This window comes from Gopherus flavomarginatus, chromosome 8 (assembly GCF_025201925.1).
Source record: "Gopherus flavomarginatus isolate rGopFla2 chromosome 8, rGopFla2.mat.asm, whole genome shotgun sequence".
Classification (NCBI taxonomy): domain Eukaryota; kingdom Metazoa; phylum Chordata; order Testudines; family Testudinidae; genus Gopherus; species Gopherus flavomarginatus.
The window spans coordinates 63688087-63711236 of NC_066624.1; the positions used below are offsets into that span (position 1 = coordinate 63688087).

At 44.4% G+C, this 23150-nt stretch overlaps 1 protein-coding gene, 1 long non-coding RNA gene and 1 pseudogene across 2 annotated transcripts in view; 2 read left to right on the forward strand and 1 right to left on the reverse strand.

Annotated features, from left to right (window-relative positions):
• Positions 1 to 9757: 9757 nt before the first annotated feature.
• Positions 9758 to 9883, reverse strand: LOC127057361 (uncharacterized; annotated as a pseudogene).
• Positions 9884 to 12991: 3108 nt separating this feature from the next.
• The window catches only part of TRA2B (transformer 2 beta homolog), a 34399-nt gene continuing 24240 nt past the window's right edge, over positions 12992 to 23150 (forward strand). Inside the window, exon 1 of the mRNA XM_050965659.1 lies at positions 12992 to 13154. Coding sequence (XP_050821616.1) covers positions 13119 to 13154 — 36 coding nt within the window. The 5' untranslated portion in view covers positions 12992 to 13118. The remainder of the gene's footprint in view (positions 13155 to 23150) is intronic.
• LOC127057092 (uncharacterized) lies at positions 13559 to 22815 on the forward strand. Its single transcript, XR_007775995.1, has 2 exons — positions 13559 to 19932; positions 22613 to 22815. It is a non-coding gene; the product is annotated as an uncharacterized LOC127057092 (long non-coding RNA).

Consider the following 23150-nt stretch of genomic DNA (forward strand, 5'->3'; position numbering starts at 1 on the left):
TGCATGTCACATGACATTCTCATACACAAACTAGGGAAATGTGGCCTAGACACATAGCCTCTGGCCCTTTTGGAGCTCCCCTCTGAGCAGCACCACCAGGCACCCACACAGACCACAGCAAATGTAAGCAGGGATTGTTGGTGTAGAAAAAATAGCAACTTTAGACTGCAAACACTGCTTGCGGATGTGTTCCTCCAGCTCTTCTCAGGGGGCTCGTCTCCATGAGCTGGCCCAATGGACACTAGCCAAAATAGACAGAGTAAATGTTAAACTGGGAAAACAAAGTTTATAATGTGCCAGCTGCTTTTTAATTCACAGCACAGCTGACTGCATGATGCCACCGTGAGTCCTACTCTGTGGGAGCCAGACTGGTGGTTCTAGGACTCCTTTGTTTGCTGCCCTAAACTGGTCAAAACTGTTGACTGGGAGGTTGAGCTGGTGGATCACTGTAAGATCCCAGTCTGGCCTCCTCTGCCAGAAACCAAACACCAGGTCCTCAGCGCTCAGAAAGCCCGGCTTCTCCTACGCTTCTGGGGAGATCTGAAAAGGGGGAGAAGGGATGAGAAGGGGAAATGCTGTGATTCAAGCTTAAGGCTGTGATTTTACCCTGGGATTTATTACATCCTCAAATAGTTACAATCTGGGGACCCAAGAGAGAGCGCCTGGGATACTGCACACAGGACTATTTTACTGCGGGAGCTTATTCTGCCTGGGCCTGGCCCTGCCAGGGGAAGTGCGTCCTCATCTCATTAAAGTCAATGGGAGCTAATGGTGCTCAGCACCTAGCAGAGGCACCCAGCACCTTTCAGGACTGGGTTCTATTAGAACATCCTTCTTGCTGCCATCCTTCGACTCCCAGGCCAGCACGCTCCCTGGCCTGTGGAAAGAACCTGGGAGAGATGGCAGTGCTTGCACCCAGTGGGCAAGGCAGGTCAGAGGGGTGGACAGCTTTGTGGGGCAAGGGGCAATTCACCGTCCCAAGCGGCTCAGAGCAGGGTGCATGCACTCATCCTTCACAATGAAATGGAGGCAGAAAGGGGATTCTGGGCCCGCACATTTTAATTTACAATCGGAGTTCTGGGCCGTGCACTCCTGTCACTCTACCGCCCCTCGAGGGAGGGCTACACACATAGCAATCACAGGACTGTGGTGGGCCCCCAGCTCATGGACATGGTGTTTCCAAGCCCACAGTTGAGCGTTCACACTATGTTGTAAACCTGGGTTGGCAGTTGCTGGACCCAAGTCTCACAGCCGTGCTAACACATCCATACTGCACTACGCAGCCCTTCTGACTCGGGTCTGCACCTGGAGCTGTGACCACACTGCAAAGTGACAGGCCTTGGGCCTGAGTCACTGCAGGACTCAGGCTCTGACCCACCCCTCAGCAAGGTCCTAGGATCTGGTGCTTGCTGACCCAAGTCAGACTGATTTGCATGTGTATGGAAGGAGTCAGAGCCTGGACTTAGTGTGCAGTGTGGACCACCATGAGACTCCTCCTACAACATTGCATACTGCCAGGGCATATTCCCAGGCCCCACCAGAGCTAGGTCTTATCGGGTTATTTCGATATCTGCCCAGACAGGCAATGTCTGCCCTACCAGCTGCTTGGGGTATGTCTAAACCACAGTCAAAGACCCGTGGCTGACCAGGTCAGCTGGCTCAGGCTGGCTATAAAACTACAGTGTCGACATTCAGACTCAGGCTGGAGTCCAGGCTCTTGGCCACGGGGAGGGGAGAGGGTCCCTGAGCTGGAATGTTTACACAGGAATGGTTAAGCCCTGTGAGCCTGAGCCAGCCGTGGCTGTGCCCCAGCTCTTTACTTGCAGTGTAGATGTACCCTCAGACGCAGTCGGGTTGGGCAGGGTATCAGCACCGTGCTACTCTGGGTCCCGCACATGCCAGTTCTAGCGCAGCTGGGCTGTAGGGGAGCATCTCCAGTAGGGTCAGCTGGCAGACACTGTGGTGAAAAGTTAAATCTTAACCCTCCTCTTCCTTGGCTAACTCACGGACTTGGAAGCTGAGTGTCTTGCACTGACATGAGCCCCAGTCTCCTGCGGAGCAGCCTGTTCTCTTCCAGAACCCTTCCAACGATTCCCAGGGTTTGCTTGGTGGGAGCATTGAGAGGGTGGATGCTGGAGGCCCATGTGGGCAAGAGCCAGCAACTCTGGAGGCATTCTAGGCCACAGGGAAATGAAGACTGGGGACCAGGCGTATAGGACCTGCTCTGTGAGACTAACCTCTGGCTCATGCAGTGGAGTGAGCTGCAGCCCAGCTTCATTTTTGGGGGTATGACACCACCTTGTGGCCATTTATCTTCAGTTCTAACACTCTTTAGCTCAACTAAGAATTAATTCCTTTTGTTCTTTTTAGGACTTGAATGTGGGGAGGTTGACCAGGGCCACCCAGAGGATTCAGGGGGCCTGGGGCAAAGCAATTTCAGGAGCCCCTTCCATAAAAAAAAGTTGCAATACTATAGAATACTATATTCCCATGGAGGCCCCTGCCGGACCCAGGGCCTGGGGCAAATTTCCCCATTTGCCCCCTCCTCTGGGCAGCCCTGAGGTTGACTGTGTGTGATCCTTACTGAAAATTCTTAGAGACTGAATTCTGGGTCTCCAGGTGCTTTTTCTGTGGGAGTTGGAGTTTTTAGGCACTGGAGAAGGGCAATGAAGTGAACTCTAGCCTAGTGGTTCTCAACCAGGGGTACGTGTAACCCTGGGGGTACACAGAGGTCTTCCAGGGGGAACATCAACTCATCTAGATATTTGCCTAGTTTTACAAAAAGCACTAGCAAAGTCAGTACAAACTAAAATTTCATACCGACAATGACGTGTTTATATTGCTCTATACACTGATGTAAGTACAATATTTATATTCCAATCTATTTATTTTATAATTTTATGGTAAAAGTGAGAAAGTAAGTAATTTTTTAGTACTAGTGTGCTGTGACACTTTTTGTATTTTTACGTCTGATTTGTAAGCAAGCAGTTTTTAAGTGAGGTGAAACTTGGGGGTATGCAAGACAAATCAGACTCCTGAAAGGGGTACAGTACTCTGAAAAGGTTGAGAGCCACTGGACTAGCCCACCCAAAGGTAACACATGATGTCTGCAAATTGCTCTCAGCACTTCAGAGCTTTCCTAATCAAACTCTCCAGAGAATGGAAGGTGTTGGAGACCACTGTCTTGATCTTCACCATCCCTGGGGACAGTTCTGCCCCCAAAGGCAATGCTAGTCACATAGGTTTCCATCCCTGCAGGGCCCGGGCCCATGCTCCAGAACTACCCAAGCAATTCAGTATCCTCACAGACCCTCCCATGGGGAAAATTAAAGCCCGGTTTCCTTAGGGATTTATTTCAATGGTGCACAGCGCATTTTAAAAGTGCCTCTGACTGTGAAAGAGCAAAGCTCAGCCAGCAACATGGAAGCCATAGCATGTAAAAGATGAACTGCAAAATGGACTTTGGCTTTTCCATTCTAATTTCTTTCTGATGCAGCGAGGCAACCTGCAAGGGGGTTATTGGTCTTTCACGTTTCCTTCATGCATTTGACATTGGAAGTCTGAGGGCAGGTCTACACTTAAAACTTAGGTCAGCATACCCACGGTGCTCAAGGGTGCGAAAAATCCACCTTAGGGATGCTCTAGTACGTTCTGGCTACAACCCCTACCCAGCAAAAGGTCCTAAGATTCAGCTGTCCTAGGGGCTGCTGGGAAGTATTCAGTAAGGGTCAAATCAAGCGTTCCTGGTTCAGTTTTGATTCAGTTACTCAGACAAACTTTTCCTGGGAGATTGCCCAAGTGAGGAGTGTGCATCCCAGAGCTGCACAGGGATTGCATCATGGAGGGGAGCCTGCACCCCCTGTGGGTGCTCCATGCTCCAGGGTCTGCATGGGGAACGGGGGAGTGAGCAGGCCAAGGGGTAGAGACACAGCATCCTCCCTCCACCCACACAGGGATTAGCTGCGATCCACAATGAAACACAACAGCAACACAGCACTTTGACCTCTCCTCTCTCCATGGTGTAATAAGAGAGCTAATTTTGACTTAGTTAGGAGTCTTGTTAGGTGCCGCAGAGCTGAAATCACTGATTCCTAGGTCTAAGCATTAGACCTATTTTGGGCTAGTGGTTCTGAGTGCGCCAGCACTGAGGCTCCCCTGCTAACAGCTGAAATCACTAAAGAGCTGAAGTTACTAAGAGCTGAAATCATTGAGAGCTGTGTTAAGTGGAGGGGAGAGCCTGCAGACAAGTTGGTGAGCGCCTAGCAGGACAGCTGGTGGAGAGGTGTGGCCGGTGGTGAAGACTGCAGCAGAACCCCATGGAGAGGCATGGCAATGGACTATTGACCTGAAGCATGTAAGGTGTCCCCATACACTTCCCCCCACCCCTTGTCCCTTCTGCTCAGGCTGGGAGGTAAACTCTGCAGGTGAATTCTGAACTCTGGGGCTGCACTGACCAAGGACAAAGAAACTGTGGGTGGGGTGACAGCTGGGCTGCTGGACTCAAAAACCACTCTGGGGTTGCACTGAGCAAGGGCAAAAACCATGGGTGGGGTGACTGTTGGGTTGCTGGACTTAAGACCCTGAAAGGAAAGGACACTGCCAAGCTTACTTGGGAGTGGGTCTTTTGCTCATGGTTTGTGTTATGAATCCTGTTTGTGGTGTTTCCCCATATAATGCTGCATTGTTTCCCTCCTTTATTAGAAGGCTTTTGCTACACTCAGACTCTGTGCTTGCAAAAGGGGAAGTATTGCCTCTTAGAGGCGCCCAGGGGGTGGTATGTAATTGTCCCAGGTCACTGGGTGGGGGCCCAAGCCAGTTTTGCATTGTTTTATTGAAAAGGAACCCCTAGATACTGAACCTGGCCCTTGTTGCTGCTAACTCTGATGAGCAGAACGGGGTTACAAAAAAATTAAAAAAGTGTGATGCTACAGTCTCCCAGCAGGAATATTTTATATTTTATTTTAATTCTGTCTGTTTGCTGTGAACATAACATCACCAAAGGCTGCTCAGCAAAGGAAGTGAGTGTCAAGCGAATAGGACAAGTTCTGAGGCTTAAAAGAAAGCACTATCCATACAGGGGGTCTCTCACATGTAGGCTCCAGATAAAGGAGTATCAAAGCGATCCCACTTCCCCACTAGTCTAGGGCAGCAAAGAATCCCATTCCAATGACTCAAGAGCGGCAAGAAAATGCTAAGCTCTAGGAGAAGAGGCCAAAGTAATTTCTGCTCCATATCTGATTCATTTCCTCCCTTTTGTTTTATGGCCCCAGAAGTTTGCTACTATGAAGGCTCTTCCTAAATTCCTTTCCAGTGTCTTCTCATCACTCAGGTCCCCCTTCACCACCTCACTAGAACAACTGACCTCACATCCCTGGTCACAGGTCTCAGGTAAAGCCCAAGCCAGTCAGTAATACTCAGGCCACTGAGCCATTCTGAGCACATCCAAGACATGAGGGCTATGCAGCAGGGCTGAGGGGGTACCTGCTGGCGCTGGGTATTGCTAGTGGGAAAGTGGAAGGTATGCTCAGTGGTGCTGTATTAATACAAAAGACTATCCTCTCTGTGGAATGACACCCCTGGACAAATCACCCACAGAGACTGAAGTCTAGAACTAAAAGTTTGGGTCTCTGCTGCTAAAGACCTGATCCATTAACGCAGGGGCAGGAGCAGACTCAAACACTATACGTGCTGTAGCCACTGGGGTAGACAGCTACACTGCATTTGCTGGGATACATCCACTGGAGGGCTGGATTCACATAGCTTCAGTCACAAGTGAAATGCTTTCATTACATGGATCACATTGACACTGAATTTAATCTGCAATCATGCAGCCCAGCTACCTACAATTGTTGTTGCCATCTCCCTAATGAATGTTGTTATGAGCTGGGTTAAATCTTGTTATGGGTTGAGTTAAAATGTTGTTGAAACTGTTGGGTGGGAACGCACCGTTCATTCAGGATAGCTGGAAGAGACAGTTAAGGGGCCACATCTAAAATAAGGAATAATGATGTCTGCCCAGAAACTCGCACTATGTGTGTGGGCAGAGAATTCCACTAGGCATTCTGTCCAACTGGGTGAGGGTATGCAAAGGAGAAGCTTGTATGCAGCCAAATAACTGAGAGACTGCGCAGACTGAGGCTATGTTTACAGAGACTATACTGGCAGAAATATGTCACCAAAGCTCTGCCAGCATAACCGTGCAGTATAGATACAGCCTACACCAATAGAAGAGGGTTTTCCATCAGGGTAGAACTCCACCGCCCCCAAACAAGCATTCCTCTGTTGACAGAGTTTCGTCTACATGAGCGGTAAGGCTAGTGTAGAGACATCAGTCATGGTGTGGTTTTTTCAACACCTCTAACCAGTGCAACTATGTCAGTGTAACTTTTAAGTGTAGACCTGTCCTGTAGGGTTTTGATAAGTGGGCGGGGGTGGTGGTGGGGGGGGGGAAAGCTCCCTTTTGTGGACACCCAGCCAGCCAGTAGCTATAAAATCCCTCTTAGTAGCTGTTCTCTAATTCATCTACCTGTAAAGGGTTACATCTCACTGCTATGCACAGGTAAAAGGAAGTGAGTGGGTGCCTGGCCAAAAGAGCCAATGGGAAGGCTAAAACTTTTTAAAATTGAAACAAGACTCCCCTTTTGTCTGTTTGTTGTTGTTCTCCAGGGAGAGGCAGACAGAACAGAGCTTTGCTGTAAGAGCTTGGGCCAGGTATGAAAAAAAAAAATCAGTATCATACCTAGAAACTACTCATTGAAACCCTCCAGATATGTAAGTAGATCAGGAAATGTCTACGAAGACGTGATTAGGTTTATTCCTTTTATGTCATTATGGCTTATGGATTACTCTGTGCTAACCCCAGGTGCTTTTTGTTTTGCTTGTAACCTTTAAATTGGACCTCAAGAAAGCTATTCTTGATGCTTAATCCTTGTAGGTTTTGTTTGTTTTTGTTTTTAAAATCTAGCAAATGCCTAATTCCCAGATGTATTTTCTTTTTCTTTTTAATTAATAAAATTTACCTTTAAGAACAGAATTGGATTTGTGTCTTAAGAGGTTTGTGCACATGTTGTTTAATTAGCTGGTGGCAACAGCTGATTTTCCCCCCCTCCCTCTTTCTCAGCTCTTCCCCGGAGCGGGTGTGTGAAAAGGCTTGAGGGTACCTCACAGAAATTCCCAAGTGCGCCCTCCTGGGTTCTCAAAGGGGTTCTGCACTTGGGAGGTGGCAGCATCTACCCATCCAAGGTCAGGGAGAAGCTGCAACCTTGGGAGTTTAATACAAGCCTGGAGTGGCCAGTATTAATTTTTAGAATCCTTGTGGGCCCCACCTTCTGCACTCAAAGTGTCAAATTAGGGAATTAGCCCTGACAGGGTTTTTTTGTCTCCTGCTCCCTTTGAACCTAGTGTGATGGTTTGGATCACAGAAACCCTCTGGGGGCTGCCAACTGATGTGCCAAGACTACTTCTGCTCCTGCTTTCCCTGCCAGCCTGGGACTCTAGCACCCTGTCTTGTTGAGCCAGACATGCCAGCCTGCTCCAACACAGAGCCAGGATCTGAACCACGTGCCCCAAAGCCGTAGACTTAACTGAAAGTGTCTTTGACACTCAGATGCCCAGCTCCCAATGGAGGTACAAACCCCAAATAAATCTGTTTTACCCTGTATAAAGCTCATAAATAGTTCACCCTCTAGAACACAGAGAGAGATATGCACAGCTGTCCCTCCCCGGTATTAATACATACTCTGGGTTAATTAATAAGTAAAAAGTGATTTTATTAAATAAAAAAATTAGGATTTAAGTGATTCCAAGTAGTAACAGACAGAACAAAATGAATTACCAAGCAAAATAAAATAAAACCCCTAAGTCTAAGCCTAGTACAGTAATAAAACTGAATACAGATTAAAAATCTCACCCTCAGAGATGTTTCAATAAGTTTCTTTCATAGACTGGATGCCTTCCTAATCTGGGCACAATCCTTTTCCCTGGTACAGCCCTTGTTTCAGCTCAGGTGGTAGCTAGGGGATTTCTCATGATGGCTCCTCCGCTTCCAGGAGCTCCCATTGGCCCGGAGCAGTGATCCGCGGCCAGTGGGAGCTGCGATCGGCCAGACCTGCAGAAGGGGCAGGTAAACACACCGGCCCGGCCTGCTAAGGGCTTTCCCTACACAAGAGGCGGCCCCTGTTTGAGAAACCCTGGTTTAAGGGACTTGCCTCTTTCCCTTCTGTGAGGCGCCCTGCACGCATCCCAGTAGGGACAATCCCTTTTTAAAAGACCATATCGCTTGCAGGCGTAGCAAGCTCTGCGTTCTGCCACAAGCCTCCTGGCCCTGGCACTCGGCTTCTCATGCCATTCCCTATGGCTCCTCCAAAACTCCCCTCTTAATTACTTAATCCAGACCCCCTCTTAAGATTCCTGAATTTAACTCTGTAGGTCTCAGGTGTAATCCAAAACTGTGTCAAAACCAGTTTCTTAAATTTACCATAGTTTGAAGCATCAGCAATAGGCATCTTATTGAATCTGTCCAGAGCTCTCTGAGTCAATTTTGCAACCAAAGTGGTCATCTTTTGATCTTCAGGAACTGCATAGAGAGTGCACAGTCTTTCTTTCGAAGGTGATGCAATATTCGGCAATATCACTGGATTCATCATACTGCGGGCATAATCACTCTCCTTTATGGCTTTTTGGGGAAGAGGAGCCAGCTGCTGAAGGGTTCTGTCTCTTCCACTCCATTACAGCCAGTTCATGCTTCTGGGTTTCAATTTGGGCCAGTATTTCTCTGTCTTTTTATTCTAGGGCTTGGTGCTTCTCTTCTTGAGCAGCTTGTTGGGCTAACCGCTGGGGTTCCATGGTGCTTTTGTGATGTCCTAGCATCACGTACAGCCACCAGTTAAACCTCTCCAGCTCATCATCAACGATCTACAAGCTATTCTGGAAAACGATCCCCAACTCTCTCAGGCCTTGAGGGGACAGGCCAGTCCTCGCTTACAGACAGCCCCCCAGCCTGAAGCAAATACTCACCAGCAACTACACACCACACCACAGAAACACTATGCCAGGAACCAATCCCTGTAACAAACCCCGTTGCCTTCTCTGTCCTCATATCTACTCTAGTGACACCATCATAGGACCCAACCACACCATCACAGGCTCATTCACATGCACATCTACTAATGTGATATGTGCCAGCAATGCCCCTCTGCCATGTACACTGGCCAAACTGGACAGTCTCTACATAAAAGGATAAATGGACACAAATCAGACATCAGGAAAGGTAACATACAAAAGCCAGTAGGAGAACACTTCAATCTCCCTGGACACTCAATAACAGATTTAAAAGTAGCCATTCTTCAACAAAAAAACTTCAAAAACAGACTTCAAAGAGAAACTGCAGAGCTACAATTCATTTGCAAACTTAACACCATCAATTTGGGCTTGAATAGGGACTGGGAGTGGCTGGCTCACTACAAAAGCAATTTTCCCTCTCTTGGTATTGACACCTCCTCATCAATTATTGGGAGTGGACCACACCTGCCCTGACTAAATTGGCCTCCAACATTGGTTCTTAACTTGTAAAGTAACTCCCTTCTCTTCACTTGCCAATATATATTTATGCCTGTATCTGTAATTTTCACTGCATGCATCTGAAGAGGTGGGCTTTTTATCCACGAAAGCTTATGCCCAAATAAATCTGTTAGTCTTTAAGGTGCCACCAGACTCCGTTGTTTTTGTGGATACAGACTAACACAGCTACCTCTCTGATACTTTGACAAGATCTATTTTCCATTAACCCATATTGATTTGCATTAATTAGCCCCTTTAGTTCAATTAGCAATAATCGCACCTCGGATTAACCTCATTGGCTACGATACTGCCACTGCGCTGAGTCCCATGTCAGCCGCTTCATTGTCTTGCCTGGGATCAGTGTCAGGTCAACAAGACTATAATTACCCGGGTCATCCCGTTTACCTTTTTTTTTAAATTGGATCACTAGCTATCTTTCAGCCATCTGGAACTTAACCAGACATTGAAAACAAACATTAATGGTCCAGCGAGTTCCTCAGCTTAATTTGCATTCAAGAGTTTTAAAAGAGCTATCTGGACCATCTGATTTAAAAATGTCTAACTGTAGTAGCCTCTGTTTAGCAACCTTCAGATATACTAGTGGAATGGAAAGACTTTTATCATCACCATGTGATGAGATTGCATCAGCTGTTTTTTTTGCAATTACAGAAAAGAAATATTTATTGAACACTTCTGCCTTTTCTGCATTATTATTGATAGTTCTACCACTTCCATCTAGTAAAGGACCAATACCATTGTCAGGATTTAAAAACTCTTTCTAATTGTCGTTAACTGTGCTGGCCATTGAGTTCTCCTTGTGTCCATTGGCATCCCTTAGTCTACAATTTCTAATTTATATTCATTACTGTCAATTTCCCCTTCATTCCATTGTGTGTGTGTGATATATACAGTTGCCGTCACTTCCCCTCTAATCTAGGTCTTTTTTTTTTTTTAAACCAGCATAGCCTTCTCCCTCGATCATGAAATTGTGGTTTATTGAGCATCTAATAAGGTGTTATTAAATTATTCCCAATTATCATTTATATTTTTCTGATTAAATTCTTCCTCCAGCTGATATGGTCCATAATTGTTTTCAGCTTTGTGAAATGGTCTAGATAATACTTAGTCCTCCCTCAATGCCAAGCACTGGACCAGATGGCCTATTAAGGTCTCTTCCAGGCCTACATTTCTCTGATTCTACTAAATTAGCCCCCTTAAAGCACCCAGTATATGTATTATTGGTCTGAACTTTATTCTACTTACTCATTATAAATGTGATCAAGTCATGATCACTTGTACCTAAGCTATCATTCATTTTTAGTTCTGTGATCAGTTCCTTTGTATCTGTTAGGACAAAGGCAAATATAGAATTCCCCCATATCGTTTGCAATACTATTTGAGATAGAAAATTGTCATGTATAATGTTTAGACACTCCAAGGATGTTTCAGTATTGGCAGCGGGAGACTTCCAGCATATGTCACTCAGATTGAAGTCCCTCATAATTACAAAGCATTTTTTCCTTCACATTGTAGATAGGTGCGCCAGGAGCCGCTCATCTTGTTCCCTAGTGTGATATGGTTGTACGGAGCAGACATCAGCTAATACCCCTTCTTGTATTTTATCTGTTGGGACTTTGATCCATTAGCATTTAAGATCATTTTCTTCCAAGTTCTCAGTGACTTGGAAACAGGTAATGCCATTTTTGATATAGTGCCACTCCCCATCCCTTTTTGCCCACTTGATCCTTCTTAAATAGGTTATAATCACTGATTCCAACATCCCAACTGATATTCATAAAAGAGCAATTCTAGTTCCTCCTGCTAGTTACCCAGGCTCCCGCCATTAGTGTATAGGCAATACAAGAATTTCTTCTCTTCGTGTCCTTTGGTTCCTTGATTTTGTTCTCAACATCTCAATTTTGTGTTAAGTGTTCATATCTTCCCTTTTTCCACTCAATCCTTTTGCTATTAGTTTAACCCCCTCCCTGACTAAACTAATATGGAAAGGTGAGAGTAAAAAGAGGGAAAATATGAGCATTTGGGTAGCATAAAATCAAGATGTTGGAAACAAAATTAAGGATGCAGCACTTTTCTGTCAGCATCGCTAGTATCATTGGAGGAGGTGGTGTTAACACATGACAATAGAAAAATGCCTTTTGCTGCTATAAGTTGCACCTACATTAGAGGGCTCTGAGGGTACATCCAGGAGCGGCGCCAGGGTTTTTGGCGCCCTAGGCGCAGGGCTGGCTCGCCGGTCCCGCAGCTCCGGTGGACCTCCCGCAGGCATTCCTGCGGACAGTCCGCTGGTCCCGTGGCTCCGGTGGACTTCCCACAGGCGTTCCTGCGGACGGTCCGCTGGTCCCGCAGCTCCGGTGGACTTCCCACAGGCGTTCCTGCGGATGCTCCACCGGAACCGCGGGACCAGCGGACCATCCGCAGGAACGCCTGCAGGAGGTCCACCTGAGCAGTCTGCCGCCCTCGGCAACCGCCTAAGTCACCTAAATGGAAGCGCCGGCTCTGGGTACACCTTTGTCAGCTAGGAAGTGTGTTCATTTCACACCCCTGACCAAAATAGCTATACTGACAATACTGTCACATATACTGTCGCATAAATCAGGCCTCAGTAAACACTAATAATCCCTGAAAAATGTATGACTGATTATTCCTTTCCTGACTGGTTAGAGCAGGTATTCTCTGTATGTAGCATGAGAATATGAGTAGTACAGGCAATATCTTACTGGTGACAGAGTTTAAAATCCCTGTCTTTTAAATTGCATTCATTGTGAAATTGTCAGGTACATTGGAAATTTGTAATTATCGCATTGAAACATCAATTCATGCTATATGCCACCCTGAGAGGGAGCACAACACTTCCCCCTACCTTGAGATTGAGGCTGTAGGTACTCCTGCCAGGACCCCACATATAACCCATCCCACTACATGCACACCCGCAGCATCCGCCAAATACCCCTCCCAGTACACATACACCCCAAATAACCCTCCCAGTACACCCCCTAGAACCTCCCAAATATTTCTCCCCGTACACACATGCCCCTCTCACACCTCAAATACTCCTTCCAGTACACACACGCTTCCCACACACTCCAACCACCCCTCCCAGTACACACACACACAAGAAACCCCCCCCGATACCTCTCCCAGTACACATGCACCCTCCCCACACACTCGAAATATCCCTCCCAGTACACACACACACACACACACCTCAGTACCCCCCCAATACACCTCTCAGTCTACATACACTCCAGCCCCCAAAATACCCCTCCTCCCAGTACACACACAGCTCCCCCGCCCCGCATACTCGGCGCGGGCGATTGGAGGGGCTAGTCTTACCCACAGTCCGGGGGAGGAGCAGGCAGGGGGCGGGGCTAGGCTCATCCAGTCACTACGGGAATTTCAGGTCACTCACGACCGCCTCACATAGCGGGCGGGGCCTAGCCAGGGAGGGACGTACGTCACTTCCGTTCCGTGGTGGAGAGCGCTGGCTCCGGACGGTGGTGGCGGTTAGTGCGACGGTTGCTGGCAGCCTTCGAGGGACAATGAGCGACAGCGGGGAGCAGAACTACGGCGAGCGGGTAATACACGGAGCCTGAGTGCACAGCTGGCCGGGCCTCCAAAGCGGCAGCGCGGCCTGGCCCGTCTGGGGCTGGCCTGGGGCGCCGCTCTACGGCCCCGCGAGGCAGCGGCGGGCCTGTAGCCCGCAGGCAGGGGGCGGTGTGGAGCGCGGCCGAGCCTCCGCGGGGAGCGCGCTGGAAGGCCCGTCCGTTAGGGCTGGCTGGGGTTGGCGCGGGAAAATGGCCGCCAGGCTGCTAATGGGGGAGGCGGGGACACTCTAGCTGCTCGGTTGCGTGCTCCATGGTGAGTCCTCCCGGCGCCATCTTGGGCGGGTGACCCGCCAAAGGGACAAAATGGCCGAGAGGCCGGGTGCGCCCTGTGCCCAGGGGCCCGCTGCCGGAGGCCTGGCAGGCGAGCCCCGGAAGCACGGCCGCGTGCTGGCGGGTGTGACCTGAGCTTCTCCTCGGCAGGACGTGCCTTGCGCGGGCTTCGCGGCCAGGGGCACACGGGCTAGTGTTCTCCCTGGCTTCCCCGCCCCAGTGTCTCCTGCACGTGCTGGCAGCGGGGAGCTTCAGCGGGCTTCGCCCTGAAGCCACTGAGTCAATCGTGGTCGAAGCACGGAGTCCGGCTAGGGCATCTGCCCCCTCTGGCGCAGCGCCTCTCCCGGCGCTGCCCAGGGGCGTGTCCAGCCGTCTGCCGGCAGTCGCTGCCGCAGAGCATCTCTCGGGGGCTGGTAGTTCGGGTGCCCGGGCAGTCAGCGTGGCTATAGCCTTCTCTTTCCTCTGCATTGGTGTTTCCGTGTAAGGGATGGGGGATTTATATGACATTAAGTAACGTGGGCGCGGTACCACTCCAGCCACCGTGGAGACGGGATTGGAACTCAAGCCTCCACGCTCCAGTTCCTGTGCTCACTACTGGAGGCACTAATGCTGCCTGTAGAGTCCTTCTTGTCTTGCAATTAATGGTTGGGTGTGACCGCTTTTGACAAACTGTCAATAGCCAGAAGCTATTGATGGTGCTAAAAATGCACATAGCACTTGAGGGAAGAGGGATAGCCTATGGGGAGGGCCAGCCTGCTTTACCATCAGTACTGGCATAAACATCCACTGCATTTGCTAGAGCCTGAGTCAAGGGGATGCCAGAATAGAGCTGTGTCTGAGCTCTTGCTGTGTTTACAACTATTAGGGGAGCGCTGTCTCAAACTTTATACTGCTTGTAAACACGATGTAACTTTTCGTAGTTTACTAGGCTTGTCAAGGGTGGCTGAGTCTTAGAATGTGTTTTTCCCAAAAGCTGGAATAGCATAATTGCTCAGACAAAAATACTGTAGACTTTTGCATTATACAGTTAGCCCCTTTGATCACTGGTAGATCAAAATACAGTAACTTCTCGCTTAACGTAGTTATGAGCCTGAAAAATGCTACATTAAGTGAAACAAAGTTAAGTGAATCCAATTCCCCATAAGAATTAATGTAAATAGGGGGAGTTAAGGGGGGGGGGGAGATTTTGGCAGACAAAAGACTATATTTTATATGCAGTATAAGTTTTAAACAATACTGTACTCATCAGTGACAATTGTGGAGCTTGGTTGAGGTGGTGGAGTAAGAGGGTGGGATATTTCCCAGGGAATGCCTTACTCCTAAATGATGAACTAGCACTGGGCTGAGCCCTCAAGGGTTAACACATTGTTAATGTAGCCTCACACTCTACAAGGCAGCACCAATGGCGGGAGGGGAGCCAGCATGGCAGAGAGAGACAGAAACACACCTTGTGTGGGAGAGACAGATGGGCATTGCCCCTTTAAGTACGCTGACCCCCTCTAAGTATCTTGCCTTTTTAAGTAGATCTGCAAGCAGAGTAGCTGCTGCCAGCAAGCTCCTTCCACCCTGAGCCCTGTCTTGTGTCCCCTGCTCTTGGGGGGAGGAGGGGGAAGAAGGACACCCTCACATTAGCATGTGCACGCACCCTCCTGTGCACAAGAAGCAGAAGGCTCCTGGGAGCAGCTCCAAGGCAGTGGGGGGCGGGACAGCTGAACTGCCCAGCAATTGATAGCCTGCTGGGTGGCTGTGCACAGGGAACTTAGGGGAGCTAATGGAGAGCTGCCAGTCCCCCCTGCTAGTTCCAACTGGCTGCTCTTTCTGCAAGCAGTGGGCAAAACAGGTGGCTCCCAAAGCTCCCATACAACAGAAGGGAGCATTGCACAACTTTAAGTGAGCATGTTCTCTAATTGATCAGCAACATAACTTAACCAGGATGATTTTAAATGAGGAGTTACTATAAAGGGGAAGATCTTTCAGATGGCAGTAAGATAGTTCCCAGTGGTTCTGCCCGGCCATACTGCAACATATCTGATACTTGCATTTTGTGATAATACTGTTCTTGTTTACACTATGCAGATAGTAATGCACTTCTGAAGGCTTAATAGTCAAAAGTTGCAGTTCCTTGTGTAAGTTAATCTTTTATACATTGAACTTTGACTCTTAATTATCTGTCTGTCTGAAAAAAATCATGAATTTGCCCCTTGAAATAGCTACAGTTTTAGTCTGTGCAGATGTTTTGGCCTCCTGAACCATGTTTAAAGGTGACTTGTATATCTGGACAGTAGCATCTGACTTGAAATTACAAGCCCTGAAGTTTGGTTTTTCAAACAGTGATTATTGGGACAGTATTATCCTTCATGCTCACAAGGGGCAGAACATTAGCTATGAAAACCAAGTAGTATTGCAATTATGGTACAGTAAATGACATCTTCAGAAACAGTGTTTACTGCAAAAATGTTATCTTTAGCTGGTCAGATATAATAAATGAAGGTAATCAGAAAAGGAGAGGTGAACTACTTGGATATCTGTCCAAAAAAAAAAAAAGCTTGTCAATATAACCCAAATGGAGTACATTAGTTTTAATTGAAACCTTGCAAAAATACATATTTTTAAGTGAAATTTTCTGACTTTCCATTATGCCTGAGACCTGTATAGCTGTTTATATTTCTACATATTAGTTGGTAATTGAGTTTTTAAATCTGTCAGAGGATTTTTCATTTCCTTTTTAAAAAACAAAAAAAAGTAAAACTTTCATAGAAATTCATATGTAGGGTGTTAATATGAAATCTTAAATTTTATCCATGTACTCATCTTTCCAGTAGCATGTGTAGAATTTCCAGTGGCACAGATTTACCAGTATTGGACAGTAGTATTGACTTAGGGTTGGTGGGACTCAAGTCAGCGTTAAGGAACTCTGGGCTTGAGCATCTACATTGTATTTAAACCCTACATTCAGACTTTCCTAACCCATGCTCAAACCTAGGGCTCAGGCATACACACTGCAGTGTGCAGACCTAACTCAGAGTAACCATATCCCAGAGTCCCTAACACTCGCCCCTGAAGTGTGGCCAGTCTAGCCCTAGGATTGTGATACAGTGTGGGACATCTTTAGTGCCCACTCGGCCCCTTTACCATGAAGCTTCTTGCTCTGCAAGAGGCTTGATCAGCTCGCTTTCCACTGCAAATCCAGGAGATTTTTGATAGTGTATTTGCAGAATGGTGATCAGAACAGAATGGTTTAACGCTGACCTGAGGTGCTGTGATCTGCAAAAGGGGTGGTGGAGGTAGCTTCCCTTTTCAATAGAGTGGGTTGCAGATTGTTGGAGGTAAGAGGGCTCAGGAAGTTGTTGCATGGAACTGTGGGATACTTCCAACTGATTCTTGGGATCTCTGTGAAGCAGGGCTGCAGCTACATTTCAAAGCAATAGGGTTTGGATCCTGGGCTTGACTCGAACTAGGGACCCACCAGCCCTGCCAGGGTCTTGGTCCTGGCTTAACACAATTTGCAGCAGACACACCACGGCATTAGCCTTGAGCCCAGGCTCTAACACAGTCTTACATTGAAGTGTAGACATCCTAAATGTTCAACAATTAGGGGCAAGATTCCTTTTTAAACTTCGGTGCATTCAAGATGCTAAATATTATTAGATGGTGTTTTTCTGAATGACCAAATTTTAGGTTAGTGTTTTTCCAATCTTATTTTTCATAATGTCTGCATCTTGTACTTTGACCAAGCATTTTTCTGCAAAGAAAAGAACATATTTACCATTTAATCCCTGTTCACTTTGGGCTGCCAAACTGGTAGCTGTATGTGAGTGTACTGGCCGAAGCCCTGCTTGAGTGAGAAAATACTGTCAGGGTTTGAGTATGGTTTGCCATCATAACCACTTTGCATCTCTGATTAGTGTTTATGGGAACTATATTAAAACTTTGTGAAAACATAAAACACTGGTATGAAGAGGACCTTAAATAATGAAATTATAGAAAATGTGTGAAATTTAAACTATACATCACCCTGACCTTGGGGATTTTCAGAAAATTGCATACGTAAGCCACCCCCTATCGACATAGACATGAACAAGACCTAAAATCAGGTATGTCTCACTAGCATTTAATTATAAAACATAGCCATACAGGAGTAATATTACTAACTTGAGTTGTTGGGGTTTTTTTGGGGGGGGGAGATTCATAAGTTTCACATGTTTTTAAAAGTAAAAATGGAGAACATAGCCAACTACCTACCACAAATCTGCTATTTTACACTAGATTATAACAGATTTGATCTTTTAAACTGTTTTATGTGAGACACGGTGGTGAGGTAATAACTTTTATTGAGCTATCTTCTGTTGGTGAGAGAGACAAGCTTTTGAGTTTACACAGAGCTCTTCAGGTAAAAAGCAATTCTGTAAGGTTGAAAGCTTGTCTGTCTCTCCAACAGAAGGTGAATAAAAGACATTACCTCACCCCCCTTGTCTCTCTCATATCCTGGGAGTGACATGACTTCAACAACACTGGCTTTTGTGACACTTTTCTAGTAGTTTTAAGTACTTTTTTTGCAAGGTTAGCGATAAGTGGCTTTTTGCTGTTTAAAGCTGAAAGTTGGGGAGTCTCCACTTTATTCATAGTAGTAAAGCTGTGAGCCCAGTAATCAAGTGAAATGTGATTATTTCAATGGAAATAGCATGTGCTTGCCTCCCAGCATGATCCCCTTGAAGTGTATTCATTGACAAACTGCCCAAAATGAAGTGAGATTATGTAAATTGTGCAAAATCCAGGATTTGAAATAAATGGGAACATTTTTCACAATGAACGCTGTCAATGGTTCCTACTTTTATTTCAAGTCACTTTATGCCAAATGTTGGTTCAGTGGTCTTCTGGTCACTCCTGAAGTATACCATTCCTTTTTGGAAAATAGATGGTTACCTTGGTCTGTGTACTTTTATTTGGAAATGTTTGAGACCTGCAAATACTGATCCTGTTCATTTGAATGACCAAATAAGAGTGGCAGGCACTGAACCTCTCTCAGAATAGTACTTACTAACCTTGTCTTCACATGGAAAAAGGTATTTGCATGTTTTTTACCAGTTTTAAAAACACATCCTTGTCTAGTGAAGACATAGCCAGTGAAAGATAATATAGTTGTACTGAATGCCCTCTGTCCTTTATTTGAGTTATTTAACATACTGATGCCCTGTTTATGGCATGCTTACACATCAATTTTAAATTTGTTACTAATAAATACAGAACATGTCACAATGTTAGTTGTGAATAAGTAATTTATGTAATTTCAATAGTATTCAAGCTGTATGAGAGGAACAGCCTACTCCATGCGTTGAAAATACTTAAGCATGGCTCATTCCAAACATTAGGCCACAATCAACTTAAATATCACACCTCTGAATTAATCTGCTATAGTTATAAGTAACTAATATTACTAAAACTGAAAGATTTTCAGTTTGTTTCCCCTCTTAAGTGGAACTTTTACATAGTGACTAAGAATAAGAAACACTTGGGAAAATGTGATTGTAAACTCAAAATTAACAGGAAATCAGGGTTAAGTGCATTATCTGAAACAGCTTTATATTTTTAAATTAAAATTCAGGTTGAGTATCCCTTTAAGATAACTGAAGCCCTGCTACTTGTCATTTAATTATTATAGAAATGAATGTGAGGTATTTCCACAAAAACTTTAAAATAACAGGTTTTCTTTTACCTATTTGTGCTTGCCTTATGCCTTACAGCTTTCACCACATGGAGAACGCTTGAAAATAATCTACCTTCTTAGAGATATTTCTGCTTTTATAACTTTTCCATATTTTTAGTAAAATAAATGTTAATTCTTCTATTATCATAACTATCATTGTAATTAATGGAATGCCACAAATAATAATGAAAACACAGAAGGCATAGATTTGAGTTTCTGGCCTCTTGTATTCCCTTTTTAAGTGCATTAAGTGTATATTTTATCATGTGTATGCCAAAAATAGGTGGCATGACTGCTACAGGAGCTACAACCCTGAATCTGCTGGCTTCCATGCACTCTCAAAATCTGAAGTTGAAGGAAGGAAAAATGTGAATGAATATAGTAGCAGATACAGGGAAAGGGTGGGGGAGTTACAATCCTAAAATAAGCCCCCTCTGCAGTTCTGAAATTCAGGTTTAGAAAACTATTTAGATGTAAAACATTGGATAAGCAAATTTCCAATGGGATGTGCAGTGGTATGAAACTAATTACAATCCTTGACAGATTCACAGTCTTGCTTAGAGCTAGGGAGAAAAGGACCCCAACTTCTCTTCTGCTACCCCTCCCCTCCAGCCATAGCACAAGCAGAAACTTACCCTGCCTTTGCTGCTTCTGTGCATAGCAAGCCTCCAGCAGACATCTTAATACAGAGGAGAGCATAGAGCAATACAAGTATGAAGAGAGGAAAACTCAGACTGGGAAGAGCAAAACCAAGCAAACTAGAAGCTGAAAAATGTAAGAACTGGCTGTGGGAGAAGCTTGCACCAAGATGAGAGGAGATTGATAAAGATATAGTGGGGAAACATCAGATTCTCTGCTCTATGGGCTTCTGGTACTTGAGGCAATATTATCTGACTCTGAAGGGAGTGCTTCCTTTCTTGCCAAGGGAAAGAGTAGTGTTGACAAGCTCTACTGGAGTCATGTCCAACTTTCCTAGTTCTTGTAAGGATTATTACAGTAATGTGTGCGCTCTTTAGAGATGAGAGGGGAGTAGATTCTTCAAAGACTCCCAGAAAGGAACCTGGGGAGAATGTATAGCAAGTTAGACTGAAACTAGGGGTTTGCCAAAGAAATGGCAAAGAATCATGACATAGATTGAAAGAATTACAGGAGAGAGAGAACAAAATCCAAAGGAGCTGAATGAGAGAGAATCAAATTGTTTAGTTTAGGATGTAGATATTAAGCAATTATCTTTTTCCTCTCTTTAGGTTTCCTTCTGTGATTTTTTTTTTTGAAAGGAATTCCACTTAGTTATGGTTACCTCTGCATTTGTATGAACCAGTCTGTTGCCAACGTTTGTAATTGTCTTGGCACTGTTAGATGGTTTAACATGTTCCACCTCTGATGTTGTTGCACTTGGTAATATAGGTAAAGTGACTCATTTTTCTGAGGCATGAGTTTCTTGGATAAAATGTAATCTTAGAAATTATGCCATTAAAATGAGTGTTGGGAGTTCACACAATAGTACTGCTCTTTGTCTGCAAGTTTGAGACCCACAAAGAACTATAAATTTGTCTAAAAATGAGAGTTTATGGAGAATATAGCAAAGTCTGTATGAACTACACACAGGCCAATGTTCTGTGTTAACAAGTGGTTTAAGGCTTTTGGTCAAATGTCACTAAAGGAAGCAAATGCTCAAATTCTTCTGAAGTCTAGTAGTTTTAAAACTAGGATTATAGAAGCAATGGGAATTTTTAATGCTCAATATGTTTCTGTGCCAGGCCTAAAAGGAGTAAATTTGGAAAACCCTGAGTAAATCGAGCTAGGTTTAGGAAGCCTCATCTCCAAGACATTTTGGCCTTTACTGATTTTTATCACTGTGAATAAAGTACCTTGTAAAAGGAAATTGTGTTTGAAGCGACAACTGAGTTCTGACATTTTTTAAAAAAACTGGAAGAATTGATTCATAGAAACATAAAATGAGGCAGAGTTCTGGGATGGATTAAGGTTTTTTCTTTAAATGGAGTAGAGAGTCCAGATTAAATAACGTTCACAACTAATTAGAAAAATCCTATTAGCTTTCATTACATGAAACTGTAAAACATGACTCCTGCTAAATACTGCTTAGTGTAGAAAACTTAAGGTCTGCCTTTTTCTTCATAGCTGGGTAGTACAGTTGATTACATTTTCAAAAATATAAGAGGAATATCTGACTTCTAGCTTAATTGCTATTGCTGTTGATTTGAAATGAATTCTCACTTAACACTTCATAATATTTTAAACATTAATGGTAGTCACTGTAAACAAACTCTCACAGCAAAACAAGCTTTCCTCTGGGTTGTGTGGATGTGGTGGTTTCAACTAAAATTAAAACTAATTTGGCTCAGCTGATGACTATCCAGTACGAAAACACCTTTTCGTATGAATTTCCAAATGCTGGGAATATGAAGTTAAAAAGAAGGAAAAAAATCCTTAGAATTGACAAGAGGGGGAGTAATTTTTGGCCCCAAAATGTTATTAATCGGCTGCTGATAGGTGAAACATGGCTCCAAGTTTAGATTTTTTTTTTAATAAAATAGCAAGCTTTTTCCAAATTGGCTGTCAGTAAGAAAGTTTCCACAAGCTTTAAAACAAAACTTCACCAACCAGTATTTCAAAACTAACATTCTTCTCCAGTGTTTGCAACCCAAAATGTTGCAGCCTTGTGATTGTGTATGAAAGTTGAAGGGGGCATGGCTAGAAACTTTTAAATCATAAAATGTAAGTAACTAGGCTATATTCATTATCCATACTGAGAAAAATACAAGTAGTAAACAATGGTATAAATAGTAGATTAGATTTTGAGAACCAGAATTAATGTTGATATGGACAATTGCATCTTCAGTTTGTGTGCAGAGTTACCATGGTTGCATATGGAAATACAAAACTTGCATGTGGTCAGTTTGCAGGCAAACTGAACGTGCTCATATCGAACTTTTAAAATCACGCCTTCAAAATTGTTGTTATAATGTATATTAGTGGAATTAGTGACATAAAGGAACATTATACGGTTAAGTCATTTAATATACAGCTGAATTGTACTTTTTAATTCAAAAAAAATTATTGGTTTGCTCAGTTTAATTAGATGTGTGCGCAGTGGTGACCTAAATATGTGGCTAAAGAAGTGTGAAATATAGTAGCCCTTGAAATTTTTCATGTCAAAATGACCAGTAAATCTTCAATTCATCCATTGCACACTTCATTTTAAATTAGGCATAAATAGAGAATGCATAGTTACCCAATACTAAGACTGATTTGACATCCATGTAAAAAGTAATAGAAAAATTGGTAGATCCAAGTCTTGAATTGCATATATAATAATAATAATAATAAAAAAAAGTCCAAAAACATAGCATTTTTTTCTAGTTTCAGTTTTGGCACTAGATTTTATCCTGGAGTTTTAAAATATTCTTCATCCTGTTCTTTTTCTATTAAGGTTAATGTTGAAGAAGGAAAATGCGGAAGTCGTCATTTGACAAGTTTTATAAATGAGAATTATTTGAAGCTCAGGAATAAGTGAAGCTGAAATTTGAAAAAAAAAAAGAAAGTGAATGCATGCTAATTATCAGACCAGAAGTCCCACTTATAGAATATTGAGCAATTTGTGTGAAGTGGGGAAGATGAAAGAAGTCAGAATTTGAAACGGAAGAATGAAGAAAAGGAATAAAAATGAAGTTAAGATAAGAAGTAATCTGGAATCTGAAAGCACTACGCTAAGTAATTACTAGTCTGTTTATGTGTCCCTGTATATTTTGCTAAACATGCATGCATTATCTGTTTAATAGAGAAAGCATATGCAGGGTAAAGAAGTGCCTACCAGGGAAAAAACTTCTTAAAATCTAGGCAGTTCTAATTTCAACTGCCCGGACACATAGTTGAGATGCGAATTTTACCATTTTTTTTTTTCACTGGAGCTTGTTTACAGAGTTTAGATCACCCAGAAATTGTGTACAAATTAGACTTTCAATATCTGC